Source organism: Periplaneta americana, chromosome 12 (assembly GCF_040183065.1).
Source record: "Periplaneta americana isolate PAMFEO1 chromosome 12, P.americana_PAMFEO1_priV1, whole genome shotgun sequence".
Taxonomy (NCBI): Eukaryota; Metazoa; Arthropoda; class Insecta; order Blattodea; family Blattidae; genus Periplaneta; species Periplaneta americana.
In genome coordinates, this window is record NC_091128.1 from 160,816,494 (window position 1) to 160,835,861 (window position 19,368).

The 19,368-nt window shown below is 35.4% G+C and overlaps 1 protein-coding gene across 4 annotated transcripts in view; it reads right to left on the minus strand.

Annotated features, from left to right (window-relative positions):
- Positions 1–663: 663 nt before the first annotated feature.
- fbl (pantothenate kinase 3 fbl) overlaps positions 664–19,368 on the minus strand; it is a 79,685-nt gene continuing 60,980 nt past the window's right edge. For all 4 annotated transcript variants that reach the window (XM_069842388.1, XM_069842386.1, XM_069842387.1 and 1 more), the window contains 6 exons: positions 15,280–15,453; positions 11,816–11,983; positions 10,971–11,047; positions 7,876–8,052; positions 4,065–4,314; positions 664–1,265 (listed from right to left, as the gene is read on the minus strand). In XM_069842388.1, the coding sequence (XP_069698489.1) occupies positions 1,212–1,265; positions 4,065–4,314; positions 7,876–8,052; positions 10,971–11,047; positions 11,816–11,983; positions 15,280–15,453 (900 nt within the window). In that variant the 3' untranslated portion in view covers positions 664–1,211. The remainder of the gene's footprint in view (positions 1,266–4,064; positions 4,315–7,875; positions 8,053–10,970; positions 11,048–11,815; positions 11,984–15,279; positions 15,454–19,368) is intronic.

A 19,368-nucleotide genomic window follows, 5' to 3' on the forward strand; every position in this document is an offset into this window, starting at 1 on the left:
AATATTACAACTTAAATATGTAAATCCTTTGGAGAATAACTAGGCTATACAAAACAATACTTGTATTCCTTAACTGTACAGTGCTCTAAAACGAAGAATATTACAATTGGATGTTGTTTTAAAACAAAATATTTACAATTAGTATTCACAGACTTCCTTATCTCTGTGTCATGACAACTTCTATGCTTTGCACAATGAAGAATATCACTTCGAAACTAGTCAGCCAGATAATTTCCTCATATTATCACAGTAAAGAGTTACAAAGTCAATCAGTGATTATATAAGTGTTAAAAGTGTATATAGAACAATCGTCTAATTCATAGGTTAGAATCTTCAGTCATCCAAAAATACATGTATCAGTACTTACTCAACAATATCTGCTTTGCAATTTTCTCATACTTATAATTTTCCTTTGTTTTATTGTGGTATTTCACAGAACCTACAGTGTACAAAAATGAGTTTAATCCATATAATTAAATTAACTTGCAAGCAACTCGGCAAGAATGCCATTTTTTTTTTGGCGCCATAATATTTTGGAATCCCATTGGTCAATTCCTTGAAAGTAGTCACAAGTCTTAAAAAGGCTTGTGAAGTGTTGAATTTGAAGAAAATTGGATCGTGTACAAGCTTTCAGGAAGGTGAAGAAATGACAACGTTTTAAAATAGATTGATATTCGATTTATTTGTCCTAATATCTAGCAAAAACTAAATTAGTTAACAATAAATTAAAAACATTTCTATAAAATTGCATTTAAAACTTTCGTGTAACAATTATAATACACAGCAATATTCCTAACAACTCGATAATAATTAAAAAAAAAAAAATAGGGCATCAAAATACATGTGTGTATATTATGTACAAATCCCCTGGTTAGGATGACTGGCCGCATGAACTTGCACCAACTTCAGGACAAATGCTTTATATAGGCCATGGACCCCTTCCAGGGGGCTGTGCCCTACCATCACCGCAAAAGGTTCAGATTTATTTAATAGGTGACGTGAAATCATCCAGTCGAATAAAGTAGACCAACACCACAAAATAATCAACAAAATACTGCAATAACCAATATAAAAATTAACTGTTGTACTTTGGTTGGACTTGTGCTTCATCAAATACGTGTGCGCTGTGGCAGAAGCTCATGCGGACAGGCTCATCATGCGCTACCACTATTTGAATGTTTTGACGATACAGGAATGCTTTCGCAACAGATTCAGCTGACGTGACTGTTGAATTCTAGCAGGCAGCCCACCGCACCAAAGTAACCCTGCAACAAAACCACACTGCACAGTGAAACACTTCGTAACATAGTAATATTACGAGGCGTGTTCTTAAAGTAAGTTCCATTTTCAATTATAGCCGTTGCATTGCTGCAATCATTATTTTGCGCATGCATGTTTTCTTCTTCAGTCCTCAGGCAAGCTGTGCATGCAGTTTCAGAGCTTCAGTCCGTGTGTGTGGTTAGTTGTGATCAGTTGAAATGTTTAAAGTGATCGAGCACCCCGCCGACTGTGAGATGCGCTCTGTTATCCGTTTCTTGAATGCGAGAAACATCAAACCACCTGACATTTATCGTCAACTTTTTTTTGACGTGTATGGTGATGATGCCATTAGTGATGGAATGGTCAGGAGATGGGTTAGGAAGTTCAATGAGGGCCGCGTCTCTGTGCATAATGAGCAGCGTACCGGTCGACCATCTTTGATCAATGACGATTTGGTGCGTGATGTCGATGAAAAAATTCACGAGGACAGGAACAAATTGACCATCTCCCCTACAGCCCGGATTTGGCTCCAAGTGACATTCATCTCTTCCTGCACCTCAAGAAGTTCCTCGGTGGTCAACGTTTTGATGGTGACGACACCCAAAATCTCATCTCGAAATTTAGCTGGGAACAAATTGACCATCCCCCCTACAGCCCGGATTTGGCTCTGAGTGACTTTCATCTCTTCCTGCACCTCAAGAAGTTCCTCGGTGGTCAACGATGAAGTGAAAACAGCAGTGTGGGAATGGTTCGCATCGCAGGCGGGCGAATTCTACAATGAGGGGATAGAAAGACTTGTGCCACGACTCGATAAATGCCTCAATAATGGTGGAGATTATGTTGAGAAGTAATTGAAGTGTGGGGAATACAATGCAACAAAAATGGTTTGTAAATATCTTCCTGTTTACTTACTACACCCTTTTGGAACTTACTTTAAGAACACGCCTCGTAAGTGTGGTAGTAGGAGCAAAAGCACTGCTGAAGCAGCAGCAGCAGCAGCAGCAGAAGTAGTATTGTGCAGGGACAGGTTTTTTTGTTATTAGTAATAAACGTGAAATGTGACAAATATACCAAGAAGCATATGCAGGTTTTGTCAAGTATGTGACTCATTTATGACTAGGGACCTGAATTTTTAGCATCTATTTTCATCAAAATTAGCATCTATTTTTTCCAAATTAGCATCTACTTTTTTCCAAAGAAACCTTTATGCATTCTAACTTTCATTTCTCAAAAGATAACATTGTGAACAGTTCAGCATTTTTCTCCTTCAAATTATATAGCCTCTCTGAAACAACAGCACCAAACTGTAATAAAACACGATCACTGTCAACATTGTTTGTTGGTGTCCACAATACTTGCAAACAACATTCTGAAAATGTTTTATTCTCCAATGCGGCAATTGCAGAATGTACAGAAAACTGTCTTTGCGTCTGAAGCAGAGTCCCTTTCATGACCTGTTACAGTTGTTCACACATTTTATGAAGAAGCATGTGCCTGACAAATTCAATCAATCCTGCCGTGATCTCAAAAGCAAATGGCCGAGTAAACCGACGTGATGCATTTTAGTCAAGCCCATATCAAGTATAGAACTTAATAATCGAAATTACGATATATATTATAATATGTATAACAATCATCTGACCTTCATTATCAATATATGAAATTTATAGAATCGAGCAGACATTAATTAATAAAGTGATAATCAATCGACATGTTTTGACTATTTAAAAAGTGTCTTTAATTTTTGTACTTATATATTGCACTTTTCGCTTGAAAACAGCATTTTACTGATCAATTGCTCTTGTATAGAAATTTTCTCGTGATTTCGCAATTTGATAGGAAATTCGCATTTTTCGCACTCTCAATTCTGCTAGAAAATCACGCCAAATCACCTTAGAGATGAAGGAAAATATTAATTTCTACCTCACAATTAAAAAATTCGCTGATTTCGCAAATGCGAAATTTTCAAGTCTCTATTTAGGAGGAACAGTAACAAATATAAATGACATTCGGGAGGAAATTAAAAACACAAATATGGAAAATGCCTATCATTATTCGGTTGAGAAGCTTTTGTCATCCAGTTTGCTCTCAAAAAACCAGAAAGAATTTATACACAGTTATATTACCGGTTCTGTAAGGTTGTGAAACGTGGAAGGAAAATATTTGGGGCTAAGAGGGATGAAGTTACAGAAGAATGGAGAAAGTTACACAAGCAAAACTGCGCACACAGTATTCTTCACCTAACATAATTAGGAACATTAATCCCAGACGTTTGAGATGGGCAGGACATGTAGCACATATGGGCAAAACCAGAAATGCATATAGAATGTTAGTTGGAAGACCTGAGGGAAGAAGACCTTTGGAGAGGCTGAGTAGATGGGAGAATAATATTAAAATGGATTTGAGGGAGGTGGGATATGATTGTAGAGACTGGATTAATCTTGTTCAGGATAGGAACCGATGGCGGGCTTATGTGAGGATGGCAATGAACCAGCGGGTTCCTTAAAAGCCATTTCTAAGTAAGTATTATTAACAGCTTTATTTTGCCATTAATGCTGCAAATATAATGACGTGTATAAGATTACCAATATTGATAATTAAGACTGTGTGTGAGTGTATGGCATTAAGTGATTAAAAAAATAAATCACGAAATTACTGTCGCATTTTAAAATATAAGTACGATGTTTTATTTATTTTTCACGAAAACTTTAAAGAATCTTCACCAAAAGAGCCTGGCCCTGAGTAACAGTAGCAGTAAAAAATACTACTACCAGTGCGTGCTACTGTTGTGGGTTAATACCAACCTCGTGTTCCAGGAAGAGGGCTTTGAGTGTTCCTTTCGACCAGTAGTCCATAGCATGAGCCAGGAGCTTCATGGAGATCGGGTTCACCCTCAAGAAGTTCCCCACAAACACAACACGCTCTATCTTCTCATTCAGAGCACACATCCGAGCAATAGAGCCGATGTTGTTGGTGATGGTGACGAGCGTGGCCCTCGCCAGGTCCTCCTTTGTGACGGTAGCCCTCTTCTCTTTGGCATTCATTTGCCCAAAGCTGTCCACACACAATACAGTCCACTAAGAAACAGTTCCATCATCTTACTGATGAATAAGCCCTGAGTGCTATGTTTGAACCTATTTCTATATTGTTAAGGTAACTAATAAAATACAGCAGAGCACATTTCTTTCTGTATCTAATGAACTACTGAAACAATCTATTTGAAATTTTTAACACAGATAAAGAAAACTCTGATGAACATTCCCTATAAGTTTCAACATTTTAGTAAACATATAATAATATTAATAAAATATTTTAGAAATAAACATTGCAGAAAAAAAAACCGAAAACAATGAGATATAAATGTCAATTTTTCTCAGAAACTAGTGCAGTGATTGGAATGAAATTTTTTTGACATAGAATAAAGACATTATTTAATTTTGGGAACTAGAGTCATTTTTCTAAACTGATTTGGAAATTATATGTTGTTCTTTAACTTAGAAAAATTAATGTAATTTTCTTCTTATTTTGCAGTGATTATTGGTATGGACTTCTTTGAAATAATTAAAAAAGTTAAAGGTATCCCCGTAACATGCCATGAAGGCACTTGGGGGCATGGAGGTAGAGCCCCATGCTTTCCATGACCTCGGCACTAGAATGAGGTGGTGTGGTCGGCACCATGCTCTGGCCGCCTTTTACCCCTGGGAAAGACCTGGTACTCAATTTTATAGGAGGCTGAGTGAACCTCGGGGCCATTCTGAAAGTTTGGCAACGAGAAAAAATCCTGTCGCCACCTGGGATCGAACTCTGGACCTTTGAAATAATTAAAATATTTAAATAATTTTAGTTCACAAAATTCAGACATGTATAGGTATATTATGCACAATATTTAAAGGGTGTAATTGATGTTTTGTTATTTGAAGTGTTGTATCAGTGAAGAAGAATGTTGTGTCAGTGAAGTTTCAAGTTTATAGTGGTAGAGCAAAGTATTTGAACAGTGAAATGTTTTTGAAGTGTTAGTGTAATGTATCGTAGTTCCAGTGCAGTGAGTGAGTTGACAGCGAAATGAGTGTAATGCTGAAAGGTACTTGTGCATGTATGAACATATCATACTCGTGGGTTTTAGTTCGAACTCAGGGTTAAGATACAAATTAGATTTACTTTAAATGTTATTTTAAGTGATCGTGCTTCATTTAATTTAGGATGCTCCTTGTTAATTTTATTATACTATTATTATTTATTAGGACATGTAATACGCATGGACCCAAGTGAACCTTGCAAAAAAATTGTAATAACAAATCCGGGAGGTCAGAGAAGACGAGGTCGACCGCACTTGCGATGGATTGATGGAGTGGAAGAGGATGCCAGAAAGTTGGGGTGCAAGAATTGGAAGGCTGCTACACAAGATAGAGATGGATGGCGACAATTACTAAGGGAGGCTCAGGCCCACCAAGGGCTGTAGCGCCAATGATGATGATGATTATTATTTATTATTATTAATTATTATCAGTATTATTATTATTATTATTAATTTATTATTAATTGTCATTATTGAGTGTAATTAGTTACCACTGCCACAGGGTATTTACGCATTTGCAGTGTGAAATAAATACATACACACATGATTGAAAATGTGTGTTTCATGCAGATTCGTCCAACCAATACTGAGAAAAATTTGATTTCAGTTTGAAAAATTAAGTTTATGGAAAATTCAGAAACGCACAAAGATGATGTGTCCATTTTTCCTTCACAACATCCAGAATCAGGATAATGATGAGAAAATCCTATTCTAAAACTATTTCAGGATTGAAAAAAAAGTCTGAAAGGGGACGTGGCATTTAAATACACGTCTCACACCAATAATTTAGAACTCTCTTAGAGGCTTCAAATATTTTTTTGCAATAAATCATGCATCAAATTAATCCTAGAGAAATGTAGATTTATTTAGGTCTAAAAACAATGCCATTTTTCACTTTCTAGTTATCTTAATATGTGAAATTAAATCTATATTTATTTTTCGAGTTCTGGTAGACAAAATAGAAGGTGGAGCAATTTGAGTGAGCTATGTTTGAAGCATGGTACAACTGTATGGCGTTGACTCAAATATGTATTTAAACATAAAAGCTTATTTATAGTTCTGAATTTTTTTTTAATTAGCCTTCAGGTCACTCCACTTACAAATGCACTGCGGGAAGTCGCTTCTCGAAAGTTGTCATGATACGGAAGAACAAGATAAAGAATGAAATTCAACACATTGGTCAGGAGTTTGTATTAGTTCATAATAAGTTACCAGAGGCAACATCAACAGTGTACTGCGAATGGAGATCACCTGAAGGATGTGATTTTTAAAAAATAACTCCAATTCTTAATATTTTAGGAGAAAAATTCGCTCTGGCGCCTGGGATCGAACCCGGGTCCTTGGTTTTATGTACCAAGTGCTCTGACCACTGAGCTACGCCAAATTCAATTCTCCTAAAATATTAAGTGTCAATATTACAGATAAATTCTGTAGGACAAATTAATATATCCATAATATTCTCTCAGCTAGCAGTGCATAATAACTGCGGATTCCTGGCCAACAGGTCACTCAGCTGAATGCGCTCCTAGTATAATGGCAGTTGACATTGGATACACGTCAACATATATGCCTAACTTGGAGTCAGGCCACAAAGGGAAACATCGAAGGAGGACAGTTCGATCCGGCGCTGTGGATTGAATTCGGCGTAGCTCAGTGGTCAGAGCGCTTGGTACATGAAACTAAGGACCCAGGTTCGATCCCCGGCGCCAGAGCGAATTTTTCTCCTAAAATATTAAGTGTCAATATTACAGATAAATTCTGTAGGACAAATTAATATATCCATAATATTCTCTCAGCTAGCAGTGCATAATAACTGCGGATTCCTGGCCAACAGGTCACTCAGCTGAGTGCGCTCCTAGTATAATGGCAGTTGACATTGGACATACAAGTCAACATATATGCCTAACTTGAAGTCAGGCCACAAAGGGAAACATCGAAGGAGGAGAATTCGATCCGGTGCTGTGGATTGAATTCGGCGTAGCTCAGTGGTCAGAGCGCTTGGTACATAAAACTAAGGACCCAGGTTCGATCCCCGGCGCCAGAGCGAATTTTTCTCCTAAAATATTAAGTGTCAATATTACAGATAAATTCTGTAGGACAAATTAATTAATTAATTTATTTTATTTATTTATTTATTTAATAATAACATATACATAAAAACGTTACATTAAAATACCCCGAAAGAGCAAAGCTCGTGTTCGGGGACAGTTCCGTTACATAGATACACATACTTCGTAGACAAAATACTTAAGGAAAAAGCTCCCATAAAGATTGTAATAAAATTAGTAAATAATAATACTAATAATAACTGAGTGAAAAAAGAGACGATGTTGAGATTAATATTAAATTATTATTAGTAGTATAATTAGTGCAGGTCATGTTGATATAGTAACCAAGATAAAATAGAAAAATACACTTAGGATAGAAATAAACTTGTTTTACAAATATATATATATATATATATATATATATATATATATATATATCTATAACTTCAATTCTGTATATAAAAAAAGTAAATAACTCTGAACATTCAATACCTGCTGGCCACCAAATCTCCTGGCAGACCAAAACGCTCGTAATCCCCACCATAAATGTCTTTGACCAACTTGTCGACTCGCGTGTTGTCTCCACACGTTGCTAAGTCTATTGCTTCCTCGAATGTATTGCACCCTGTCAGTAGACAACAGAGCCCAAGGAATGTGCCTCCACCCAAACTGAAACATAGCAGGAGTCAAGCCCTTAGTTCCAAGACAAAATTATTCTGTAAAACACATATCAGATGTAATAGTTGGTATCAGAAACAATTTGGAGGAAGCTGGCGGCAGTAAAAATGTAGAACTGTTTAAGAACTAAAACTCTTGTGTAAAGAAGTTTTCAATTAGAAAACATAAAGCAATATACAGGTACGGTCACACGTCGCTACTTTTGCAGCGCTGCAGTACAAAAAACTGCGCAACTCTCGTACTGCGACATGTGAACAACGGTGCAACCCGAAAGTAGCGGCTGCCGAACCTGCTACCCGCTACTTTTCCATGCTGCGTGCAACTTAAAAGTAGCGACGTGTGAACAGGGTTCTCAGGGTTGCAGCCGCAGCATTTTTGATATCGGTTTTGTTGAAACATTTGCTGCGGTTGCAACCAGTGTTACCACCCAAATGTGCCAATGATACTTTTATTGTTTGGATATATTTTAATGTTAAATGTGATGAAAATAAATTATTTGTAACAGTTATTAAATACACAACACAGTCTGAGCATAATTGCTGACGATATAATTCATTTTTTTAAATTTTCCATAGCGTAGTTCCAAACAGGAGGGTTGCCAATATTGATTACGTGAATATACTGTTGGTTATCATTTAAGTATATAGGCGTTTTTAAAAGCTTTATAGTAAAAATAATGCCAATTTCTGAATAGTAGATACGACAGAAAAGCAAATAATAGATAAGGAAGCTTTTGCATGAGTTTCTTAATAATGCGAACATAACCACAAAATGTATATTGAGAAGTCAACACGGAGATGGAAACCTGCAGCATGACTGCGGCTGCAAAAGTAGCGCCTTGTGTGTGAACAGACTCGCAACCTCCAGTTGCAACTTTTGCTGCACTTGGGTTGCGCAGCATGAAAAGTAGCGTGCAGCGCGCTACTTTTGGCTTACGTGTGAACACGACATGCAACTTTTGCAGCTGCAGTACAAAAGTTGCGCTGCAAAAGTAGCGACATGTGACCGTACCTTACAACAACTGAGGTGTTTCCAGGAATATCAACTTAATGTACGTTACGTCATTTTTCCATTTCCAGCATGTATTGAAACCTTAATAACGCATCTCTCTCTAGACAAAATATGATTTGCCTTTAACAAACACAGTTCCCACTAGAAACATTTGAATGTCATTCTGTGCAATTCTGTTACACCAGATCTAAAATGTCTGATGCTTTCTATCACAAATTCAAGATTCTGTAGTTAAGTTCTTGTTCTAGTGAATGCCTCAATTATTTGCCTGGTACAATCATATTCTTGGGAGATCTACTGTTTATGCTGTTCCATTTTTCACTTCATCTTATGTAGGGAAAAATGTAAGATCATATTTACGATTGTGTATGATACAAGTCAGATGTAAGAGTCAGAACCAAAGAAACAATTTGGATAAAGCTGGCAGCAGTAAAAATGTACAACTGTTTAAAAATTAAATCTCTTGTGTGAAGAAGTTCTCGATAAGAAACATAAGGCAGTATACAAAACTTATTTTCCAGACAAGTATTTTTTTGGAATGTACACTCTTTATTCCATTCTATCTTTCACTTCATCTTATGTAAGCAAAAATGTAAAATCACTAGAAATGATTTTGTGTAAATTGCCATTTTATATTTTTTAAACAAATGTTCACAGCTGGTGTCCTCATTTTACAAGATAATGCGAGGTTGCATGGTGCCCATACAGTTTTAACATGGGCCCACCAGACTTCGTCTTGTCCCCAAAACTTAACTGAGATGTTCAGAGTAACCAGATATACCGAAAATGAAACGGTCCAGAGGGGAATAAAAGACTCGTCCACCAAATGTTAGCCTGGTGTGATAAAAAAATTAAGATTGCTTGTAGGCCCGTAAATGTATTTTATGCCATCCTAGCATTATAAACAGGATGTTACTACATCCAACACTGTGCAGAATCAGCTATTATGGCATGCGTGCCAATAATAGCAATGACGTAATACCGGAACGCTTGTGTGGATGAATGCAACTCATCTGGCTATCTTCCTTACCGCTTCTACACGCCAGGTAACAAGAAATAAAACGCAGAACAGAAGGTAACATATCATTCATTTCCAATCTTTAACAATTTTGTATTCACTTTTGAAATATCACATAAAACAGTTCTGTGGTTCAGAGAAACTATATTAACAAGATTTTTTTAAATTTTAGTAGGTTATTTTACGATGCTTTATCAACATCTTAGGTTATTTAGCATCTGAATGAGATGAAGGTGATAATGCCGGTGAAATGAGTCCGGGGTCCAACACTGAAAGTTACTCAGCATTTGCCCATATTGGGTTGAGGGAAAACCCTGGAAAAAAACCTCAACCAGGTAACTTGCCCTGATTGGGAATCGAACCTGGGCCACCTGGTTTTGCGGCTAGACGCGCAAACTGTTACTCCACAGGTGTGGACTATTAACAAGATAAAGGAACATTTGTAACATAAAATTTGATACCTAAGGTATAACTAGAGTTTGTAATACCTGCAAGGTCATCCATTTCTCTTTATTCAATGCCAGGTGGAACTAATCAATATGAACATATCAACACTTATGTCAGCTATGGATGCCGAATTATTTCATAATTTATTTCCTACAATTTATAATGCTAAGATGCCATAAAGTGTTGTATCCAACCCGAGGATAATCTTATTATGACACTCGTGAAAATTGTCGCACTCACTAGAATCTGCTAGTCTGGACTACTTAATTGCAAACATATCCTCGACTAGTAAACACTACTTTCCTCTCTTAATACATAAATAACTACTGTAACATATTTAAAATATGAAAAGGAACCAAAAATTTTAGGTTGCTCTGTTTACTGGCAGAACAGTACACTTCCACTCAGTTTGTTACAGGTGATATGTACTCACCTCGTGCCAGATATTCTCTTGTAGTTATTTGGTCCATACACAGCAAGAACACTTACACCGGAGCCAATGTTTACAATCTGCAACAACATGTCAGATGTCAGATACCCGGCCCCGGAACAATTTTTCCCTCAAAATTATTCAAATCAACTTTACAGGGAGTTATACCTGAAAGCTTGATTTGCATAATACATGTCACTGTTCGCTAACAGAAAGCCACAATTAAAGTCACACAGAGTTAGTGTGCACTCAACTTTGGTTGCTTGACAGCTGTCAGCCCACTTTGAGGTCTGTGGATATAGAGGGAAAAATTGGATCGGTGTCTGGTAGAGTTCCCGGGTAGCTCGGTTGGTAGAGCGTTGGTATGTTAAACCAAAGGTCCCAGGTTCGATACCCGGCCACGGAACAATTTTTCCCTCAAAATTATTCAAATCAACTTTACAGGGAGTTATACCTGAAAGCTTGATTTGCATAATACACGTCACTGTTCGTAACAGAAAGCCACAATTAAAGTCACACAGAGTTAGTGTGCACTCAACTTTGGTTGCTTGACAGCTGTCAGCCCACTTTGAGGTCTGTGGATATAGAGGGAAAAATTGGATCAGTGTCTGGTAGAGTTCCCGGGTAGCTCGGTTGGTAGAGCGTTGGTACGTCAAATCAAAGGTCCCGGGTTCGATACCCGGCCCCAGAACAATTTTTCCCTCAAAATTATTTATGTCAGATGTAGTATATCAGTGCATGGAAAACATTTCATATACTTGCAACTGATTTAAGACTTAAATCCAAATTAATACACGAGGTCATACATGAAGCTGTATCTTGAAACTGCTTTTACCATCTCTACTTACCAAAAAGGGATATGGGTCACTGAAATCATAGAATCTCTTCTCACAACGGTCATCCTCTGTAGGATTGGCCCAGTAGTAACATTCACACGGGTTATTAGTTTCCACATACAACATGCCTCGTATTAACGAGTCCAGCTCATCAAACTTGGCAAGCCTCATGTTCAACTCCTAAAAAAGAAAAAAAAAACGAATAAATCAAAATAAGAACTGCAGGAAACCTTGGATCCCTGAATAACATCTGATGTATGGTTTAAAATACAATTATTATAATTATAACAGCAATGAAAAAAATTTTTTAGTTAATGGTACTAGCTTTATTTCTTTCTTATTTTTGTCTTTTGTACTTGCAGTCTCTCTATGCACCTGATTTTACTACTGTGCAAACACTTATGTTTTCTATATTCTCTCATATACTCTAGCATTTTTGTACTGTGCAGTAGGCATATCTGACGTCATGATATGTTGCAATCCATAAATTATATTCAGCACTTGCTCTTTTTATAAAATTTAAATCCAAAACTAAAAAACTATTTGTAATATGTGAAATCTGATTTCAGATTCTGAAAGCTCGTTAAAATTTACTTATTTTACTTGTAATATGTGAAGCTCTATCTCATATAATTTAGAATTGGCAAGCAATAAAAGACGTTCCATGTTTTGCTGAAGCTGCTTGTGCACAATTAGATTTTCGTCAAAGTCAACACTTTACAAGATTTTTTCAAGACTTGACAATACTTTACAAGTTTTATTGTGAAATCGCTTACAATACTTTAAAAGTCTTTGATTCTGTTGAAACTAAATAAGAACATGCTCTATTCGATCAAAGACTTGACCATTCTTTGAAGGAACTGACAAATGGTATTCGAAAATATTATGGCGTCAATAACCACAGAAACCATGGTATCCTGGCTGACAGAAGTTGTGTGCAAGTTAATTCAATTGTGACAGTTAAACCCGTATTTGTACACTGTGGATTGTGTGAAATACCACAATAAAAAAAAATTGATACTATGAGAAAATTGCAAAGTGGTTACCTCGAATAAGAACTGATACCTGTACATGTATTTTTTGAATGAAGAAGATTCTAACCTACTAATAGTAAATATTTCGTTTTAAAACAATATGTAATCATAATATTTATGAATTTAAATACTATTATAGTCACAATCATGCCATGGTATAAAAGAAAAATTTCACAACCTCGAGCGGGAATCGAACCTGCGACTTCCTGTTCTCCGGTCAGGCGCTCTACCACTGAGCTATCGAGTTCGTCTCACGCTAAAGGCTTGAAATTATCCTTTCATACTGGCGACTCTGTTATAGAGTACTGTCCATAGCGTCTGATCTAGTCAGCACTGCTTATGGGTTGAAAGAAACTTTTTACAAATGTAATCATTATAATAATCATCCTATCACATCATCGGGGTAATGTAACTCCACCTTCCAGGCGCCCCAACCACAGAAGTGGGTTACAACTAAGCCACGGCCAGGAGAGAAGACCAGAAATGTCGAAAAGACAACCTGGTGGCATTGGATTAAAAAAAAAAACAAATGTAATCTTCATCTTGCGATGTTTGGTGATGTATACACGTCCGTTGATGTGACATATTAATGAATTTAAATACTATTATAGTCACAATCATGCCATGGTATGAAAGAAATATTTCACAACCTCGAGCCGGAATCGAACCTGCGACTTCCTGTTCTCCAGTCAGGCGCTCTACCACTGACCTATCAAGTTCATCTCACGCTAAAGGCTTGGAATTATCCTTTCATACTGGCGACTCTGTTATACAGTACTGTCCATAGCATCTGATCTAGTCAGCACTGCTTATGGGTTGAAAGAAACTTTTTACAAATGTAATCTTCATCTTGCGATGTTTGGTGACATATACACGTCCGTTGATGTGACATATTAATGAATTTAAATACTACAGACGTGGACAAATTATTAACAAAATTGACGATCTTTATGGTAATTCTATTTACAAAATTTGACTTTTCAATTTAGACTACAGTTGACAATTTTGCATATTTCTATCATTACAGTAGATATAAATATGCAAAAATGTCAAATGTAGGCTATTCTAAATTGAAGAGTCAAATTTTGTAAAAAATATATAATAAAATATTCAATTTTGCTAATAATTTGTAAATATGCAAAAATGTCAACTGCAGTCTAAAGTGAAGAGTCAAATTTTGTAAAAATATATAATAAAAACCTTCAGTTTTGCTAATAATTGGGAAATATCCACAATGTCACCTGTAGTCCAAACTGAAGAGTCGAATTTTGTAAAAATATACAAAAAATCTTCACTTTTGCTAATAATTTGTAAATATGCAAAAATATCAATTGTAGTCTAAATTGAAGAGTGAAATTTTGTAAAAATATACAATACAAATCTTCGATTTTTCTAATAATTTGGAAATACGCAAAGATGTCAACTGTAGTCTAAATTGAAGAATCATAGTTTGTAAAAATATATAATAAAAATCTCCAATTTTGCTAATGATTTGTCCACGTCTGTATTATAGTCACAATCATACCATGGTATGAAAGAAAAATTTCTCTATGGACAGTACTCTACAACAGTCGCCAGTATGAAAGGATAATTCCAAGCCTTTAGCGTGAGACGAATTCGATAGCTCAGTGGTAGAACGCCTGACCGGAGAACAGGAAGTCGCAGGTTCGATTCCCGCTCGAGGTTGTGAAATTTTTCATTCATACCATGGCATGATTGTGACTATAATAGTATTTAAATTCATTAATATGTCACATCAACGGAAGTGTATACGTCACCAAACATCGCAAGATGAAGATTACATAATATTTGTTTTATGGTAATGTAGTAATGTACCATTAAGTAATATAAATATTAATTTGTTTAGCCTAGTTATTCTCCAAAGGATTTATATATTTATATTGTTAATATTTGGTAAGCAAGCCTACATAGGTTACAATGAACTTGAAACACGTTTTTAAATTCTTATCAAATCTTTAGCAATATGAAACAGTCTTTGACAAAACTTTTTATATACTGATCAATCTTTGAAAAGTTTTCATTCAAAGTATTGAATTGGAAGACAAATTTGATGGAGTACAAGACGCGTAAACATGTTATAATATATAAAATATATGATGTACAATAAAAGAAATTACGTAATAATTGAAGCCCTTTATTTAATCTTTCATTGTTCTCACTTTCATGGTTAGAGAGTTATTGAGCATTGAATCACACTTTTGCATTTATCCTGCTGGCATTTAATTTTCTTCCATTTGTATGCTAACAGACAAATGTTCAACATCAAGAAGCTAAATTGTGAAGTATGTACAAGAGAGACTGAAGTTCAAATGGGCAACGATGACATGCAATACCATCAGGCAAAGTGAAACATGAAGACATTCAATTATGACTTCTACTGTTTTTCTGTAAGACAGAGAATTAACTCTGAAGCTTACTTACTCTACGAAAATTTTCTTCAAACTTGTAGGCTCCACCCCCAGTAGCACTAACAGTGGTTACAAGAGTGGCCATGCCTTTAGACTTTGCTAATGCTAAAAAGTTGCCCATTTCACTGGTTGGGAAACGGATGAAGTGAAGAGTTCCTCTTCGACCTCGGATTACTACACTGTCCATCTGAAAGAGAGAAATCATTATGAATGAAAATTTGCTCAACAACTTTAGTCATGGATGTACACGTAGTGTTGACTAGGCTGGTAGGTAAGTAAGTAGACAAGATGATAACTGGCAAAGTCGTCGTCTTCCTAACAAGCATTAGGCCGAATGGCCTGTTACAGTCTCAAACTAGAGTCCATCTCTTCTTTGGACGAGCTAGAGATCTTTTGCCATAAGGATGGTAATGAAACAGTACTTTTGGAATTCTGCATCGATTCATTCGTTCGAGATGACCCTTCCACTGAAGTTGATATTTGCTGATGAACTGCATAATGGGTTCTATTTGAATTTCTTGCATTATGTCCTCATTTTTTTACGATCCCAGCGTGTAACTGGCAAATTAAATGGACAAATGGGCAAGTAACTGAGTAAACATGGGGCAGAAAAGTACGTAGGTAGATAAGTAGGTAAATGGAACACATAAAATATTGGGTTGCTGCAGAGGTAGGTGGATTTTAGATAGTTATGCAGGCACGAACAGACCCCAATCCCCAACATACGTAGATCCTTCATACACACACTCAAAATTACGTAGTAAAATCCCGACATACAACTAGCATCGTATTCTATTGACGTGTTGTAACCAATTGCATTTATATTCACGCAGATATTCAGCTATAGGGATTATTTCGAGATCATTAGCTATTGCTTCATTTCATTTGTAATCTAGAAGGCTCTATTTAGCAGTTCTCAAATTATGGGACATCTGTTATGACTTTGAATTTTTAATGTTTTCTGCTGCAGACACAATTTTGAAAACTATGCTTGTGCTGCTGTCTGTCTACATGCGCCAGAGTTACAACAATGGAAAGTAAACTTTCAGAGTTCTTCTTTCAATTCATGATTAGTAATAATAATAATAATAATAATAATAATAATAATAATAATAATAATAATAATAATAATAATAATAGTAATAATGTAGTATGAACATATTGCATCCATTGTTTTCGAAAATATTTGACTTTAAACCTGACGAATCATTTGTAATTGCCCTGTATACTATACTACATACATGATTACGATAATATGTGCAGAGACCCGAAGTATAGTATAATATACCTGCATTTGTGCCCTAACTGTAATCTACGCAATTTTTTCAGCATTTTCCTTCATGTCAGAGACTTTTCTTTGTAAGTAAAGAATTATATTGAACTTTAAAAATAAAACAACAAATGTCTCAGGACTCAGGAGGTTAAAATGGTGGGGTAATATATATAGGTTAAACTTAAGTGTCAGGCAAATATCGTTGTTATTGTTGTTATTATTATTATTATTATTATTATTATTATTATTATTATTACTTATTAGTAATGCCACTGTTATTGTACATACTATTAATCCATACATATAAAATACAAAGTTGAATAGGAAAGCAAGTAAGAAAATTACTACTTTAAAACTAAAGATAAAAAGCAGGACACTCCCAAGTTGCAGAAAAAGTATCGGGGCAGTGCCCTAATACAACTACACCCCTTGCTTTTTACCTCTGGAAAGACCCAGTACTCAATTTGATATTAGGCCAAGTAAACCTTGGTGCCATTCTGGAAGTTTTGGAATGAGAAAAATTACATTACCACACAGAATTGAACCCAGGACCTTCCACTCCATATACAGTAATTCTACCAACTGATCTATTTGGCTGCCCTACTTAAGCTGTAATTACAATTTATAAACATGAATGTGCTTTAATATTTTCTTCTTCTGACACAATAAATGCCTTTATTTATGCATGTCTTAAGGAGACACTATACTGAAATTTGCAAGTTCCATATTGCTAAGGGTTCACAATAGTGAAATCAATAACTGCCGTACTTATGAAGCTAGATTTAACAAATTTTTATCATCGGTATATCTGATTAATAATGACTAATGCACAAAATTTCATCCGCCTATGATAAGTGGTTTGCATTTTATAATATTTTATTGAAATATTGAATAGCATTACATAAAAAGTCTCTTGTGCCACAATTTACATTATTCATAAGTAATATTCACTTACGTGGATCCTTAAATACATGAAATGAAAACTTACTATAGAGCTTTTCTATAAAATTAATAATTTACTAGAATTTTTTATTATAAAACAATAAAAACAATAATGATCATTAAAAATTCTTAGTAATTTATCGCACTGATTCACTGTATAGAAAACCCCAATAATAATGTTTGTTCCAAAAATATATAAAGAATCATATAAGTGAATATCAGTTAAAAATAATGTAAATTATAGCGCAAGGGAATTCTCATATAAAGCGATTCAATATTTTATTAAGATATTAATATAATATTTTATTTTAGTTGGTTATTTAACGATGCTGTATCAACTAGTAGGTTATTTAGTGTCGATGAGATTGGTGATAGCGAGATGAGGCCGAGGATTCGCCATAGATTACCTTGCATTCACATTACGGTTGGGGAAAACCTCGGAAAAAACCCAACCAGGTAATCAGCCCAAGCGGGGATTAAACCCGCGCCCGAACACAACTTCAGACCGGCAGGCAAGCGCCTTAACCGACTGAGCCATGCCGGTGGCTTTAATATCAAACCACTTATCATAGAGGAATAAAATTTTGTACATGTGTTATTATTAAACCAGACATACCAGTGATAAAAGTTTTGTGTATTTAGCTCTAAAAACATGTAAGTTAGTTATTTCAGTATAGTGTCCCCTTAAGTGACAGTTCAAGAAGTCATATTATTACATGATAAAGTACCTGAACTGTTACGAAAGAAGTGGAACGTATGACAAACCATGTATTATCTTCACAAAATTTTCTGAAGTAGAAGTGATAGCATTTAAGACGTAAGCACTGACCTTTCGAACTGATAGGTGTTACTATGACAAGGTGCAGTATTACTTCTCAGTACAACAGGAAACTGTTGTCTTATCTCACAGCACATTAGTCACAAGTGCGTTATTGACTAATATATTACAAAAAGAAAACAGCACAAGTCAGGGCAATAAAAGTCTTAAAATTATCTAAACGACTACAAAAGACAGTAGTTACAATTTATGCAAGGCAATATTTCAAAGACTGACTGCAGAAAACTAATTTAAAACATATTATAAAAAGTTTTGATATTTTTGACAAAATGCAAATGGGACAAACCAACACGGATTAACAGAAATATGGCACCAATGTCCTTGTTCTAAATATTTCATGATAACTATGAAGTTTGTGGTGTGTTATCAGCAAAATACTACAGCTCTGGCTTCCCACGCTTAAACCTTCAGTTCAAGTCCAAGTGGCATTTTGGTTGATAAAGACGGTATAGAGCAAGCTTTCCAATCATGATTTTCTTGTCGCCATTCCATACATTAAAAAAATCAAACAATAATCGCGGGTGCTCGTGTAAAGGGGGTTAAGTATGATTTCGCCAAACTGGGATAAGTACAGATTTCAACTCTCCACAATTACTTTTTTCTTGTGTTGAAAGGGCTAAATCATTCTTCCATCCATGATGCAGTTATAGTACTCCGTATTTTGTGACAAAAAGGTTTTGTTCAGTACCAAAGAAGAGAAGTTTACATACCTTACAATTCGACTTAACCCCCTTTACACGAGCACCCGCGAATCCCTGTCAACAATGGGTTGTTATAATAATAATAATAATAATAATAATAATAATAATAATAATAATAATAATAATAAATTAATAACTAGAGGGCGGATGTGTGTGAATAAAAAATGGAACAGGTTAGACGTGACGTGAGCAGTAGCAATACAGTCAATGCATATTAACTTTGAGAGACAACGCACATAGATTCGCCCTCTATTAATAATAATATTTATTATTTTTCAATGCAAAAAAAAAAAAAAACGGAAACCAGAGAATAATTTTGATTTCTTTTAAAAACTATAAACTATTTTG